At 42.7% G+C, this 17289-nt stretch overlaps 1 protein-coding gene across 1 annotated transcript in view; it reads right to left on the bottom strand.

Moving 5' to 3' along the window:
- Nucleotides 1–16876, bottom strand: part of ldlrap1b (low density lipoprotein receptor adaptor protein 1b) — a 48423-nt gene extending 31547 nt beyond the window's left edge. The window contains exon 1 of the mRNA XM_076299297.1: nucleotides 16629–16876. Coding sequence (XP_076155412.1) covers nucleotides 16629–16713 — 85 coding nt within the window. The 5' untranslated portion in view covers nucleotides 16714–16876. The remainder of the gene's footprint in view (nucleotides 1–16628) is intronic.
- Between the last annotated feature and the right edge of the window lie 413 nt (nucleotides 16877–17289).

Genomic DNA, 17289 nt, shown 5'->3' with positions numbered 1-17289 from the left:
TATATATATATATATATATATTTTTTTTTTTTTTTTTTTTTCCAGTAATTAGCTTAAACTTCCAGTGAGTCTATTCAAAATGTTCACCACACATTAGCCTATATTAACACACATATAAAAAATCCAAACATAAGAGTTATGTGTATTAAAGTGGAATGACAGGAAAAAAGTATTGAACGTGCCTACTGAAATTTCTTCAATACTTTGTGGAAAAGCCTTTGTTTGTAAAGACAGCTTGAATACATTTCCTGTATGACAAAACTTATTAGTCACAGTATCAGGTGTGATTTTGGCCCATTGTTCTAAACAGATTCCAGGGGTCCCTCTTGTGAATCCTGATCTTTAGTTACTCCCAGAACTGTTTAATTGAATTTAATTGAATTGGCTGCCTTCAAGTCTTTCTGGAGCTTTCTCCGAGTGATCCTTGCCTCTTGGAATTGACTATCCTTCTGACTCCCTGGTGAGAAATATTGCGAGGAGATCCTGCATGGCAGTGATGTTTCTTCCACTTGCAGATAATGGCTCCCATGCTGCTTCTGAAGATTCTGAAGTTTAGAAATGCATCTGTAACCAGTTTCATTGATATGTTTTGCAACAATAAGGTTGCAAATGTCTTGGGAGAGCTTTATGCTTTTATCCATCATGAAATGTTTCTTGGGTGAATGAAAAACCTTTTTATAGCCCATCAATATACTAACCAAGCTTATATTAATTTGCACAGATAGAAAGGATAACTACTCTAACTACTTACAGATTCCAGCTCGTTCCTTCCCCTTCCTTGCCTTGCTTTTTCTTGTTTTTACTTTTTCCCTGTGTTATTCCACTTCATTACACATGACTCTACTTATGGAGTTGTTTGGATTTTTTATGTGTGGATTACCTGAGTTATTACTAATGCCTGGTGAAAATGTTGTACCCCCCATATTCCACTTTTCAAGGGCCCTCTCCTCCATTGGGGCCCTATACTTCCCACTCTCCCCCCCAGTTCGACGCCCTTTAATTCGCTGAACCTTCTGCTCGTTTCCAAATATAAAAAAAAAAACTCTCTGCAACTCAACATTGGCCTGCCTGCCTCAGCTGCCTGTGAGGGGCTTTTCAGTTGTGCTGGATTACTGTTCACTGCAAAGCGATGCAAGGATGAGTGCAACTAACTTTTAAAATCAACTACTGCTCAAACTTAAAGGAGAACTCCAGTGATTTTTCACATAGATCTCCATTTCTCAACGTCACCGAGTACTGTCGGTATGAACAAAACTGAAACAATCGGTTTTACCTAGCTCGAGTTGCTGCAGCTACAGCGCTACACACTGGGAGCATAAACATGGCTGCCTTAGCTGCTGGCTGCAGCAACTCGAGCTAGGACCAAAGTCCTTTTCAGGCAAGTACCTCCACTCGGCGGCCATATTGCAACACTTTTTTGGGCACTTATCGTGCATCTATTTCGGCAGAAATGCGTGTGCGTAAGGCTTCACGACACCAACTGACTAACCCCATGCATTACTATGGAGGATATTTTGAGTGCTGTATCTCCTCATTAGAAAGTCTCTGGTAAAACTGGTTGTTCTGTTACCCCCCCCCCAAAAAAAAAAAGTAACTAAGTAACTTTTACTTAAAGTACATTTTAAATTAACTACGTTTTACTTTTACTTAAGTACATTTTCAGATCGGTATTTTAACTTGTACTTGAGTAATATTTCATCAAGGTATTGGTACTTTTACTTGAGTACAATATTTTCATACTTTTTCCACCTCTGCATAGAACACAGTGGGCTAAATTCCTATTAAATCCGCTTAGCATCGTGACCATGCTGCGCAAATTTGTTCAAAACTGCAGCATTAAAGTTAAGGTAAACTCTGCTAAGGTCTTATCACAACATAGTACATTGAGGCGACTAAACCAAGTTAAGTTACAGTATGCAATCAAGCAGTATTTCAAAGCTAACGTTAGAATACTGTTTGGATGTCAAGTTTAGCATGCTTACTTGCAGCTGTTTGTATTCGTTACTCAGGCTCATTTTATTGACTCTGAATGTTTGCAAAATCCCGATGTAAATGGAAAAGTGTTTTCCAAGACTCGAAAGTGCTTGTCCAAAGGAGAAGTACGAACCGTTATTTGAACTAACTACGTTATGAATTGCATCCACACATCAGCAGCCTTTTAACTGTGTTAATGTTAATTGCAAGGATTCCCACAAGAACGTTTTAAAATGACAGGCACTCAATTAGACATACACTACTGAACTTTATTGAATGCTACCTCTGACTAAGAATGCATTACTTTGCACTTGTATAGTCTTTTATTTTGGAATCTTAAGAGCAATAAACATATATTGCAATGTTAAAGAATTCATGTTTTTTCATTCATATGTAAATAAACATGTATAAGTTGCTATTAGTGAATTAATTGGGAGATAATCGATAATCGAATCGAAATGGAATCGGACGGAAAAAATGAATCGTTAGATTAATCGATGCATCGAAAAAATAATCGCTAGATTAATCGTTTAAAAAATAATCGTTTATCCCAGCCCTAGTGTGAGAGTGAGTGTGAGTACTTATGTAGTGCGAACTGACATTCAGTAGCATAGCTATGGCCGGTCAGTGAAAAGGAAATACCGGCTCCACACACTGACCAAAGTAAAATGATGCTACATAATGGAACTGCTAACCGACAGGAAAAGAAACTCAAGTTTAGAGATCAGGAAATCAGTGGCATTGGAGGGAACATGGATGTTTCCTCTTCATTTGGCCGGTGTTATCACAGGTTGCAGATGAGCACACGGACAGCTACAAACACAAAGAGCGCATAGGCCTAGTTACTTTCACTTTCTATAATAATTTAGACCCGTAAATATGTGGTTTCCATTAATATCATTGATAAAGAACAATTAATATCCTATTAGCATGAGTGGAATACTAGCAGGCTATGAAGTGAGACTTGTACAAAATATTTTTTCAGAATACAAAATATCGTCTAATTATCGTTACCAACAAAAATAATGTCAATATTGCACACCCCTACTATCCCTTTGATAATGTGAAGGCTTCTGAACGTTGCTTGGATCTGAAGTAAGGTGAGTATCAGCAGTGATCAGACGAGCACAGATCAAACAGGCAGCAGCAGCAGGGGAGATGCAGAGCCACAGCTACTGAGCTGCAGAACCACCGGCAGGGTACCAGCTGTGCTGCCACAGGGCACTCACAACAACATGGGCTGATTAAATAGAAAGGTGCTGCTTTAAGGTGAATCGCACACAGTTGCGTGCATTGCAGTGCTGGAGACGCATCCCATTTACTTTGCATGGGCTCACGTCATCTGTTGCCGAACTGAATTGTGGGTCCGTTGCGTCGCGTTTCTCCCGTCGCTCATGTTGAGAAGTTCAGCTGTTGCTGCACCGACAGACGGCACCGGCCAATCAAGCCAATCGACGGATGACACCAACCAATCAAATTACGGTTATACTTCAAGTGATTTGCATAGCTACCGTCGGGAACACCTACTGGCATGCGTTGACGGAACGCAACTGTGTGTAGGAGCCCTTAGGGAAGGAATTGCAATGCAATCAATGACTGTAGCTATAGCATAATGTAGATAATATTTTAGACAGGCAGTCATGACCGCACACTGACCCAACCCAACCAAATTAGATACCCAACCCCTAGAACCTAATTTAACAACAACATCAAAAAAACTAGTTATATAAACCAAAACCACACAACGACCCTTATCGGAAATATATTTGGGTAACCAATAACCATCAAAGTGTGGCAGAGGTCCATGTGAGATTCTCTCCCTCCATAGCCTATGTGATGAAACAGAAACCCTAGCAGCGCTCACGAAGCCAGCTGCAGACAGTGTTGGAGTAGAGAAGTGGCCCCTCTGGGTCCACAGCGGGCCACTACAAACAACTCAGTGCAGCTTAATCACACAGCGCGGCGGAGGAGGCAGCTGAGACGCGCCGCATCGGCTCCCTGGGGCAGAACAATCTATACTTTAACCATGAGGAACAAAGACTTTAGAGCTCCAAAAATAATGAGGGATTTAAAGACTACAAAGTCCCATAGTACAACAAACAAATGCAGCCCTTGTGCTGCTCCCCTCACCAGCTCTAGAGCAAAGGGAGCTAGTGGCAGCCATGCGTAGTCACACTGCCTTGGACTACAAGCCAACTTCTCACACAATATACTGACAAAATTTGGACCCTGGTTGTCCACATAATTCATTTAATTCAGGCCTCTGAATCCCTTCCACAAAAGATTGAGAAGAGTTTGTCATTGAAGTGTTCCACCTGATGATATTCACATCACCTCTGACAACATTCCACTAAACACAACACTGACTAATTGAAATGTCCACCAGATCCACTTATGGCTTTCGCAGATGCTAACCTACGGCTATCAACACAGATTAATCAGTCTAACTATGGGTAGTCAAAAAAATGCCAGATAATAAAACATCCTTTAGATTCAACTCTCTATATTTCAGTAGTGGTTGAACATGCAAGGAGGGACATTCACAGACAGTTTTCCATGTGATCAAACAGATATGTGGACCAAGGCACAATCTGTCAGGCATTGTCTTAAAACGGATGCTTTAAATTGGTTTCAGCTTTGCAGCCCGACAGACATTCATAACAAACAATTGACCCAGCAAATACTCCCCTTATTAAATTAACCCACATTAGGCTAGTGTGTGTTCAGCTGACTGAAATACACAGACACACACACACACACGAACACACACACACACACACACACACACACACACACACACACACACACGGGTCAAATGATGCCTGCCAGCCGTGAGAATCAATTACAGCACATGCAAACACACACACAAATCACATTCACATCACAGCTGCCCAAGATCACTTCATCTCTGGGTTTGAGTCAGACAACTTATGAAAGGCAGACAGTGGAACCAAATAAGAAATGAGAGAAGAGAGGAGCGGGGGGAGAGAAAGGGAGAAGGAGCATGATATACTGTACAGAGACAGAAAAAGGAATCTGGGTATTGCAACCTCTGGTAGTTTTCGTCTGACAGCTCTTCGCCTTTCCTTAAACACTGATTGGCCTCTAGGCTCTGCTTCAAAACCAGAATGCTGATGTGTTTGTGCGACTGTAACCACCTCGGACTTATTTCACACTTCTTGACCTCAGTGTTCTTTGTTTGAGCATAAAGTATTGTAAACGGGTGTCTCTCTTGCTTTCTCTTTCTGCTTTCCAAATATCTGTATGGTAAGTGTGATACTTTGTGCTGGTGAAAGCAAGTGAACCTCCAACTGACAACCTACGTTTTTACCTTACAGACATACTACAGAGCAAACTTTATTCAAATTCAAATTTCCAGACCAAGTTGTCTATTGAATCCCTCGTAGTGAGAGCCAGAGCGAGAGCCCAGTAAGGGCAGCTCCACTCCTCACCATGCCAGACTGTACTGGTCTGTCCACCCTGTTCTCATTACTGAAGTGCTTATATTACAGGGCTGTAAGGACTGTTTTGGGATCAGTGGACCTGGCAGCAAGCCTGGCAGCGAGCCTGTGCTAAAAAGGGTAGTGACCATTTAACCTTACCTATGCTAACCACACGGCCCGAGCAATGGCAGGGCCGAGCATGCGTGTTCGTTCCAGAGTGCTCGTGTGTGTGTGTGTGTGTGTGTGTGTGTGTGTACTAAAAGAAGCTTTTGAACATTATTTAAGGGGGCGAGCCAAGTTTCACCATAAGCACCTCACTGTCCATTCAGCTTATGGTTTTACAACCAAAAACCCAGGAAATCCGCTCAGATTACATACACATCGCACCTGACCTGTTTTTTTTTTTAAATAAACAAATAAAAATGCAATAATCAGACAGACCCACATATCTTGGAAGTAGAGCAGAAGGGCCTAACAGCTGGATGACCGGGGTGGGGGGGAAGGGTGTCCACTTCACAGACATTCCAAGTCAGACAAACGGAGATGCAAACACACATGTGAGGAAAAAGTGACTTCAATGTAATGAAAAGTAAGTGAAAAAAGTTGCGAGAGGAAAAAAAACACAAAAACACGGATGCCAGAGACAAGAGTAGGCAGGAGATGGAACTCTGCTTGACTGCCAAATCTTGCTGGGGGACAAAGAACACCTTTGAAGCTGCTACGGAGGGAAGAGGGGGAGAGAGAGAGAGAATGAAGAGAGGAAGTAAAGAGAAAGAGAGTTAAAATACAGAGCTCTGACCTTTCAGAGAGGACACAAGAGAATGGCGTGAGAGGTAGAGAAGAAAGTCAAAGTAAAGGAGAGCAAAGAGCAGGAGAGAAAGTGCAGCACGAGAGGAAACGAGATGTGAGGATTTAACAGCATGCCACTTTACTTTTTAATTCTGATCATGCAGATACATGCAAGCACACACACACACACACACCTACTTTATTCAGGACTACTTCAATAAACAAACTAAATATTTGATGGAGTCTTCACAGAAATGTGACAGCAGACCCTCCCCATGCAATTCGCTCTGCATCACACCAACATATGCACACACCCTCCATCCCACAAACCGCCATTAGCGTAGCAGATGTCAGGGTTCCCAAGACCCTAATGCATTTCCCCACTCAAGAGACCAAAAACCTCTCTAACCTTTGGTGAGCGCAGATCAAAGAAAATCCCACTCAGTGAATTAAGGAGCAGCTTTGTGAATCAGACACCTCCATCTAAAAACAACTATTTTGTTGCACCATGTTCAGGAAAGAGCTTTTGAATTACCGTGGAAACTGGTAAAAGATCAGGTATTAATCCTGGCTTAGCTGCAGAGTGAATTGGCAATATCAGAGGCGGAAAGAGGAAAGCTGATGTTTTTTGTTCGTAAATGTCAAGGCCGAGTCTGTAAATGGTTGTACTGCATAGGATCACCTCCATCTGTGGCCACTGGAAACTTTGAATCATTCACGTTCATGGCATTCAAGTCCTTCTTGAACACACAGAGACACACTGGCTAGTGTTGATTAACTGGTAGATTAGTCATTTATCAATCATTACTACCATCTGGTGCAAAATGCATTCCTCAGTGACACACTAAACACTCCCTAGCACACATGACACCAGCACATTCTTTGGATCATTCCACAGTCCTTATGTCATAAACAACCTATGAAGTTTCATAGATATAGCCTAGCTTACAATAGATCTACATCAGAAGTTTTAGAGATAGCTTTCATTTAATAAATCTACTGTACAGACCCATGTCACCTAATTTTACAGACATGCTCAATGATCACTCCAATCTGCCAAAACTATACAGTCCATCCCTCATACCATTAAAAAACACACAACCCCTCTAGACTTGATCTGTATGTAAGCTACCCCTGCCTAGATGTCATGGTGGTCTACCGCCGTGATGTCAGACATCCTGTTGGGGCGGGGGCCATTAGTGGCATACAGCCCGGTTTCCAGGCAACCCCTCCTCCCAAAGGTCCAGTGTCAGGAGAGCAGGGATACTTCCTGTTTACAAGCACTGAGACTCAGGGAAGATTAGACAAGACTGGCCATTTGACTACTAAAAAGTAATTAACAGCACTTGAACCTTCTCTTTAAAGTGCACTCTGGATTTTCACAGGCTCAGGAAGACTCGACCGGGCTGACCTGTATTGTTGGTGCTACACCTGCCCGTGATCAGGCACTGACACCAATTTCCGCTACATCCGGCATCCTTGTGTAAGGGTGAAGCCCTTAACAAAGAATGGCTGCTAAAAAAACAGTCCATTATGTGAGTATCCCTACCAGTGCAGACAAGACAACTCCCAACTGAAGCCCATGTACAGCCTGCCCTTCAGTTCCAATTGGCAAAGGAGCCAAAATGGTACTTTCCTGATAAGCTGAAGGTCACAAAAGTCAGACTGGGACTTTTAATGGCTGACCTATGACATGTACCTCCTCTCAACAAGTTAGGTAACCTCCATCGAGTCCATAAAGCTAGCTCCCAGGCCTTCCACAAACAGCAACACAGACATCTAAACACTAAAACATGTCCAATATTATTCCACTGAAGTTAAAACTGCAGTTAGAAGTATTTTGACAATAAAATAAGCAATTCTGACCTGATGTCTGAAGGCTCCAAACTACAAGATGGCCATATATTTACAGTGCATGAAAATGCACTATTCTGTTATCCGAAGTCTTCTTCTTTATCTTCCCACCAAATTTCTTTGCCTAATTCAGCTTCAACCGTTTAACGTAGGAACTTCGTTCAAACTTTGTAATGTAGGTCTTGAAGAGGACACTTAAGGAATGTATTTTTTCCTTTTTGTGAACTTTATACTTTTTGAGATATTAACAAACAGCAAGCTTATTTCCCCCATAGACTTTGCATTGGCACAATGAGATAACAATGGGCTAATTAAACTGATTTCCACCTGTATCAACTGCCAGCTGCTCAACTAGGCCCCTTCAAAGAACCAATTCAACCGATTGCACCTGTATCAACTGCTTTCTGCTCAACTAGGCCAACTCTTTCTGTGTCTCTCCATTCTACAAGGATATAAGGCACATTCCATCCAACTTTCTATCTATCCATCTTTTTCAAACCATTCACTCATCCACCCATTAAACTATCTATCAACATCCATTAAACAATCTGCCTATCAACATCCATTAAACTTTCTGTCTATCAACATCCATTACACTATCTACATTCAACTTTGAAACTATCTACTCTGTCTCAGGCTTTAAGCATACAATCTGGTTCCCTTAAGACAACTGGGTCTTTCCATTAGTCTTGTACGGCCATCCGTACGACATGTACGAATGAGTTGCTAGCACAAACGCCGGGGTTTGTAGTCTTTTTGGGAAGAACATGGATGCCACCAAGGCAGCAGCTGTCTCGTTAGTGCTGGACATTTGTCTAGAACATGAGAACGCATCCCTCATTCTCCCTTGTTAGGTATGGTCAATGTGAATTAATAATAAAAAAAACTTTTTTAGTAACTCAATTTCACCTATTTAAATTTCAACAAGTGCTGTCGCGTTTCTCTCGGGCCACGAGGGCCATTAGCAGGCTAGTCATTGTTATTGCTTTGTGCTATATGTAGCCTCTTTCGCAAACCTGCTGGAAAAGAAAACGTTACATTGTATTGCACGCACAGCAAGATCGTGCAATGCATGAATTGGTGACTGGATTGAATCAGCAATGTAATCTAGTGTGTAAGAGCATTGCATCGACATTAAAATTACCAACACAGTACAAATGCAAAGAAGGTCGTAAGGTCGTACGGCCATCTCGGGGTACCCTCAAGAACTCTGAGTTAAAGGGGGCGTGCCTCCGTGAAATGCCGCAAGAAAGATGGGTAATTTACACTTTCCAACTCGGGCAGAGGACTTACGAGACAAATGGAAAGACTCATACAGATCCTGTTCAACTGTTCTCTCTGCCCACAACAATGAATAAAAGTCCTCACTACAATAATTCACTATTAAATAATTTAACCATTTAAACTACCGGTACTCAACTATTTAACTGTTCAGGCAACTCAGTTATCATCAACTATGACTCCTATGACTCCCGCCAACTGTTTCCTCTGCCCACAACTGTTTCCAAATAAAAGTTTGTTTTTGCATTTTATGTTAATACATGTTTTGCATTTTAATGCACTAGTTACCATTACAGATCTCTGTCCACAGATATAGTTATATATAACTATCAGAACACAGACATCCAGTCCTCATTGGGTAATAAAACAGCACTGCTCACACACCTTCATTTGCTTTCCTAAGCTCTTACAGAGTTATTATGTCTTTTCACTGAACAAGCTGCAACACCAGAAACATCATGAAGTCCTGACAGTGGAAAAAGGGCTCAGATATTAATCTGTAGTGAGGTGGCGAGAACAAGTAAGGGAGTTGAAAGAGGGACACTGTGGTGATGGAAATGGAAAGATCAGAGAACACTGGTAAGTGAACCGCAGTACCTCGTCCTACCAGGCACTGGGTCAACCCACAGCAACTGCCACAGCGCACGCCGTTGTCTCCATTCTGTGTCTGTTTCTAACGCCCCCCTTGTACACACACAATGGTCAAACACTGCAATCTATTCAGAAGCATATTGCCGTAATTCTTCAATTCTGAAGAAAAGAGGGGAGAACAGTGTACATGTGAACCATCTACACCAGCCACTACATCAGAGAAGATGTATTGGGAAAGATAACTACGCCATTGTTATCAGCAGCTTTGGAAGTAAACGATTATTTGCTGTTCAGTTCCTTTATCATTAGAGCATCAGTGTGAAAGAGTGACTCTTTCTCTGCCTCACAATGCTTGCGAGAGCCCTGCAATAAAGCCTGATGGAATGTTCCTAAGTCGTCTGACAAGGACCTTTACTCTCGCCACAAAATGACCACGCAGCAAAACACATCCGATTTCTTTTTAAACACCTCCACCCAATATTTTTTCACCATAGGCTCCCTCTTTTGAATCCATTTCTCAGTCTTTGACTACATCGCAGTGGACAATTGCTGCATGTGAAAGGGCGGTGCATGTAATCAGAAAGATGAACAGGCAGAATTGACCTTCAGGGTCATCACATGCATTGTTTACATAACTTTGCCTACAGTAACGCCAAACCCAACAGGCTGACTTATTGCGTAACTTTACATCAATATCAGGTCCCCGTTCTGGCACGCCTCCAGAACAGCCACCACAACTCAATGAGGAAAGGGATTAAGCCAAGATAAGAGTCTTATCGCCGGTCGCTAAGTCCCGACAAGACAAACCTCCACTTGCTACTGTTCAGAAGCTGCTGGGGGGGTGGAGGGGTGAGCGTCGATAAGAGGTGCGGGAGACACAGAGTACAGACCAGCAGACAAAAGCAGGTGGAGAAGGTTCCATTGAAGCACGCTTTTCAGTCGTTTGGAAGCTCTCTTAAGGGATGAAGAACCTGTGCGATTCATTTCATGCGATTCAGCTTAACGCCCACGTTGTTCGCAAGTTCGCAGTATTCCACACTGTTTTCCACAGAGACCAGAAGTAATTATGGGTTTGCTCATATGTAATCCCGGTGGGAATGGGTGTAGGGGAGCCTAACCTTGGGCTTAGCTGCTGACTGAGCGCTTCTTGGATTCTGCTGGGTGTGAAACAGCCATCTCCACATGAACCTCTTGTGCAATCATTTGGTAATTTTCCTCTGACATCTACTGCTTTCTTAAAGGATAAAATCTGTCATCATTTCAAATTCCTTTAATAAAATGGTATCAAATGACTTCTGACACTGTAATATTCTGACAATCTACCAACAGTAGAGGGGGACATTACAGTGGAAAAGCAGGGTAGTGTCTGAACTTCTTGAGTCATCTTAAATTATGCTTTTGGTTTATGATGCTTTCAGAGGTCTTTCCAAGCCAGTTTTGGACTGGATGCTTCCACCATCCTGCCAGTTTGTGCACTCTGACATCAGGTCAGGGATCCTGCTCCATTGTTCTTTTGAAGCTCAGCCCATCAACCTCTCTCCAGACTGAGAGCACTCCTTACCAGACGTCAGCAGCCAGGGCCTGTGTGTGTGTGTGTGTGTGTGTGTGTGTGTGTGTGTGTGTCCAGACTACAGCATCCAGGGCATGTGCACTTCTCTAGCACCTCTCTGTCCCAGCTCTCTAATACTTGTTCTGCTACATTTCTGAAATATCTCGCATCATACATAACATGAGCCAACCCTAGCTGGAATAACAGCAACAACAAAAACAAAAAACACTTCTCTCTTCAACACAACGTTCCTTTTTCAGCAGTTCTCCAAAGGAAATGTAAAGTTCTACACAGTCACAACTTCTGAAACCAAACGTTTGACTGCATGTTACATGCAAATCAGGGTCATTTCATTAATCAGCATCATTTACAATTATGCAATATATATTATTTGGGTATAAGGGAAATTAATGATATCAGCCTACTGTGACAAAAGTATAAAGTCATGTTGAAAATATAAAGACCAAAAATCCTACATGGCATAATGCACATCTTTCTTTGCTAGATTTGCTTGAAACACATTGGCAGAATGAGACTGACTGTTTAAAATGCTTCACATCAGTAACATTTTCAAAAGAAAATTGTAATCCTCACCGAGGAGTACGGTACACGCATTCCGCTCAATATCAACGAACCATTAAACAACAGAAACTATGGGAAAATGGAACGGTGAATTACAAATGTAGAGATAGCAAAGACGTTATGTAAAAGGTAACAATGCATTCACAACAAACCAGAGAGAAGGAAAAGGGGGCTACAAAAGACCGGAGAGCAAACAGCCGGTGGCAGAAAGATGTCCAGAGATAGTGCTGAGAGAGAGCGCCAACACAAGGAGATGGGATGAAAGACAGGCCCCATAAATATCAGAGACTCTGGGCAGGTACAGTATAAGGAGGCAGCCGCGTAAATAAACCAAGGCTAATGGGATTTGTGGTGGCGTTGGGCTTTGCTGTAAATAGCTTCAGGTAGAAGTGCAGACTCACTCTGCACAACTTTGTCACACAATATCTGACCACATGGGCAGGACAACACACAAAAGTAATCGGACGTCAGACTCACAGGTGTCCCAGATGGTCTATGCATCCCCATTGGCCACGTCTTAAACACAGACACCCTAGATAGAAAAAAAACTCTGAGGGCAAACAGAAACTAATGCATCATGATTCCCACAAGGTTAACTACAGTGTTGCCGTAAAATGCAGCAACTCACATGTTCCCCAAGGCTACAGAAATGCCATACTTTTCTCCCAAATGCCGTTTCTGTGACACATGAGTGTGCTGAGCCTGAGTCAGCACTGGCATCGTGTGGCAGGGCTCAGGGTGGAGACCCATGACCAGCCTGGGTGAGATAGAGAAGATGCCGCACGGCAGTAAATCTCCTGACGCTTTACAGCCCCATAAAAGGGTGCGGAAGGAAGCAATCTCCATTAGAGGCTGGCAGCGAGGCCATGGGCTGGACCTGGAGGATGACTTTAAGCATGATATGAGGACATGATCCTCCAGTGGCATCCTGGAGGAGAACACTTAACAGCCAACACACAGAGTAACTAGTAATGCAAAACAGTACACTTGCTCTCTATTACAAGTTCAAACTTAGAACTTCTAAGAAACCTTTCATGACACTGCTACCCCATGCCTTGAAGGCTTTTTTTTTCTAAATCGGTCACCTTATGCAACAAGAGTATCACTCTTCAATGGCAAAAAAGAAACGTTGGGTTAAAAGTGCCCAAACTAGTTAGTTTAGACCCAAAATGTGAAAGGGGATACCCTCCTCCAGCCGTTTCAGCAACAGATACTGAGGGGATTTCCTTACCCAACAGGTTCAGCAACAAGTTGTGAACTGTGGCTTTGTTATAGCATTGGCTAAGACAGAAGCCTGACTACCTAAATGTTATGTACTGGGTTCATTAAAGGAACCGTATGTAAGAAATGTATTTCAATTAATCATAAAATGGCCCTGATATGTCACTAGACATTAAGAAATCATGTTCATTTCAAATGTTTATATCACTGACAACAGTAGTCCGGCCAGGATATTGTCATTTAAAAAGTGGAGTTGCAGCCCTCAACTGATGTTGATGTTGTGTTTTGGCCTGATGCGCCACCCTCCACCTATCTACTAATCACAAAGTCAGTAGTTCACCATCCGGGTTGGCAACCTCGAGTCAGGGGGGGGCGGGGGATACACCGCGCTCTCTAGTAATTTGAAAGTGATTGCAGTACCATTTCTGGCCACAATCTTACATATGGTTCCTTTAAACTTTACAAATCAAAGTGGTTGGGCCATATAAGCAAGGTTAATATGGAGTGTTTCCACTATGTTGATTTGGTAGTGGCGGCCCCCAACGGTTTAATTTTCTTCCCCCACGGTATCAGAAATGGGGCAGACGTACAATAGTCACAGTTGCCTTTCAAAATTCATTGTGCAGACCTGTTGTAGATTCTCCAAATATACAGCTCAATCACAACTGAAAATAATGCCTCATTGTGTGTGAATAGAGGTGAATACATATAATTGTTTGTGTTGCAGCGAAGTGTCAGTTCCGTGGGACGGGGGGACGGTGGTGGTGGGGGGGGTTTCGGACAGGCCTGCCTCCACTGCTTAAAAAATCCTAGAGGAAACACTGATATGTCTAGAAAGTATGCTTTACCAAGGTAAGTATACTTGGCCAAGGAATCCCTAGAGGTCAGGAACCTTCAGGCAAAATTATGACAATGAAACTGAATGTGACCAGATAAATGTGAACGAAACCATAAACAAATTGACTTCTCTCAGCCTCCAGAGGACTTATTAAAAGTAGAGATCCAGAAAAGTGTTCTCATAATCAACACTATTATTTAGCAAACATAAAAGGCCAAGAGAGAGTTAAAAATAACTTGTCTCAGAGGGTATATCTAAACAATCCAACCTCTTTGAGCCATCAGGGAGTTTCCCAACTGTGCCCAAGGTAACAACGTACTACTGTTACAACACATCTCATCCCAGACACACCTCCATCAAAGCGAAACCCACTCAGGAGGTGAACAAACCACACTTCAGCCTATGACACACAAGTAAAACATTTTTGATCTGTTGCAAAAACACTCAGGACTAGGATGGGGCTAAGTGGTCTTGAGCTTTTATCCATTTTTACAAGTTCAAACCTGAACCTTCACATGGTTCAACTAGAAGCCATGGGCAAGAACAAAGATACTGGGAAATCTTTCATGTGCATTCTCCATCCATCTCTCTCTCTTTGTACGTCTTCCTCTCTCTCACACACGCACACAAAGACAGGAAAGGTATTTAAAGGATGGAAGAGAGAAGAGGAGGTAAAAGCCATAGCAACGGAAGATGGAAGGTGGTGTCAGCAATTAAGCCATACAGTGAAAGACTTCCCATGTCCTGTTGCCATGGATATTAGTGTTATCAGTACCCAGTGCTGGACACTGGCCATCATACACACTTAAGTTGTTAATGCTGCTCGTGCCTGTGGCCACACAGGGGACTGAAATGAAAAGCAAAGAGAAAAAACAAACACGTGGCAGCACTCTGGCCCCAAAAGCACAGCTCTGTCAGAGGATGGCACGCGGAGAAGGGGGGGGGGGGGTCTCTTGTGAAACCAAACAATGCGGTTACCAAGCAGCTAATCTGCTCTTTGAAAAGCCACACTACAGCAGCGAAAGGTAGTGCAGCCGAGCTGGGCGACTGCGCATGGCCAGATCTCGCTGTTCGCACTGCTAAAACAGCCAGTACGGAGATCAAAGCACCAGCAGGAGCTCTGATGAGCAGCAAGATGCCAACCTCGATCAGGCATTGCTTCCGCGTGGACACTGTACCCGGATCCCTCGTACCGTGGAGAGATAACTGGTTGTGTACTCAAGTTGTGCGGTTTTGTGGTAGCCTGACTGTCAAATGCATCAAAGTTAGTGTCAAGAAGCATCAGAGGGATTACAGATTTTACTATCCAAGGTTGAGGTTTCTGTCTCTCCAGTATTTATTTGGCAATCCTAGCATCCAAAAGCACTAAGCTTACATTCTCCAAAAGCGCATCACCCCAACACCAGAAGCCAACAAGCTTCTTTGTCAACATATTAAAGGTGTTACACAATAAGGACGAATCGCAATCAACGTCTCCAATCACTTTTTCTATTCTCACACAGGCCTACTACCACATTTTTACTATATTGCAACGTCCACTTTTTAAGACACAACACAACCCTGCCCGGAGGTGACGTGGCGAGATATTGAGGCAGATGACAGATCAGCATGTGAGAATAAAAACACAGTTTAGCTTGGAACCGAAAGCTGACCATCTACAAAGTATAATTTATGAGAGCCACCTCAAAGGCTGGGAAAATGCAGACTGGAGAAGTTGGAAAACTGTGCGCATTGTCCAGCAAGTTAGCCCACCAACTGGTTTCGGATAGCCACGTTCAAATGCATTTAGAAGAAATAACTACTGGCCGTCAACACTTCCAAACGTTTCGTAAAGGAGGCTAAGCTACATATTAACACTGCAAGTATGAATGGAGGCAGCTAGCTTGCTTAGACATCCTAGCTTCGTGCCAAGAGACGCTGGCGTAAAGGAAACTGAACTGTGGAACATCATTCATTCAGATCCGAAAAAACAGTCTGTAGTCAAAAACACTGACGTAGGTTAACATACCTGGTCTTATGAAAACATGCGAGACTAACGACACTTTGAGTCTACAAGTTCAAGTTTATGTATTGAACGTGGCTAGCCCGATTACAGGCAATAAACCAAATTGCTGATATTAACTATAACGTATACAGCTAACATTACTTATAGCAAGTTAACGTGGTGCCCTGTTTGTTTTACGTCGTTTGTTTGACTACCCATCTTGTTTGTAAAGCAAACCAAAAACTCCCATGGCATCTGTTTAAATATTAGAGTCCGTTGCTGTAGCTTCCCCATCATTCGCAACAGTTCAATGTCACAAGCACAACTTACTAAATTAAGCCACTATCATTGCCAGCATAAACCTGCTAGCTAACTTACATAGCTACCTCTCGGTTCTTGGACAAGCAGACAACCCAACCCGTCACGTTCAAAAGCTAATCTTACATTTATAACGTTAGCAGTATCAAGACTAAAGTGCTAAAGACCATTCAACTGGTTCATCGCGGAAAGACCGAAACTTACTTTTGTGTTTGCCATAACTCCAAGATTGCTTAGCAATACTAGGGCTCCGAATAATGGCTCTCCCAGCCGACTTCAAAGCATCCATAATTTTAATCCAACGAGTAGGATCCGAGCTCTGTGCGCTCCGGTATTTGGCCTTCGCCACCCGAACTACTAAACTAGATTTTCACGTACTCGCAAACTTTTCCCGCAACCTGTTTTTTCCCAGTCTGAAAGGACAGCTGGAGCGGATGGCTGCTCATGCTCGCCAGCGGTGGGCGGTGATGCGTATGTAAATTAACCGGATAATGCACATGACGTCGCAGAGTAACCACATGCGCGAGAATCTCTTGTGTTTCTGTTTTTTTTTTTTTTTTCAGAGGAGGCGGTGCTTAATTGGCGCGCAGAGTCAGGCTGCATTCTCCTGCTTGTGTGCCATAATCTGAGCATTTTCGCACATCGCTGCTATGTAAACTAAAACGTTTTGGTCCCCAGTGTTTGCCCATTGTCAAACATGTGTGAATGTATATTTATACAATATTTAATGCAAATGTTTTTTTGTTTGTTTGTTTTTTACGCAGCCTAGGCCCTTAACAAGATTGACTTAACGTTGAAGAATAGCCTGAAGTTCAAATACAGTCCCAAGATTCATACTGAGAGAAAGATGGTTCAGTGTGTGTCA

The sequence above is a fragment of the Alosa pseudoharengus genome, unplaced genomic scaffold (assembly GCF_046254945.1).
Source record: "Alosa pseudoharengus isolate Yale_2024_CS ecotype anadromous, Long Island Sound unplaced genomic scaffold, YU_APseudo_1.1 YU_APseudo_1.1_scf_22, whole genome shotgun sequence".
In the NCBI taxonomy this organism is placed as follows: domain Eukaryota; kingdom Metazoa; phylum Chordata; class Actinopteri; order Clupeiformes; family Clupeidae; genus Alosa; species Alosa pseudoharengus.
Note: the sequence above shows the minus strand (reverse complement) of the source record. Positions and strands in the feature narration are given on the sequence as shown.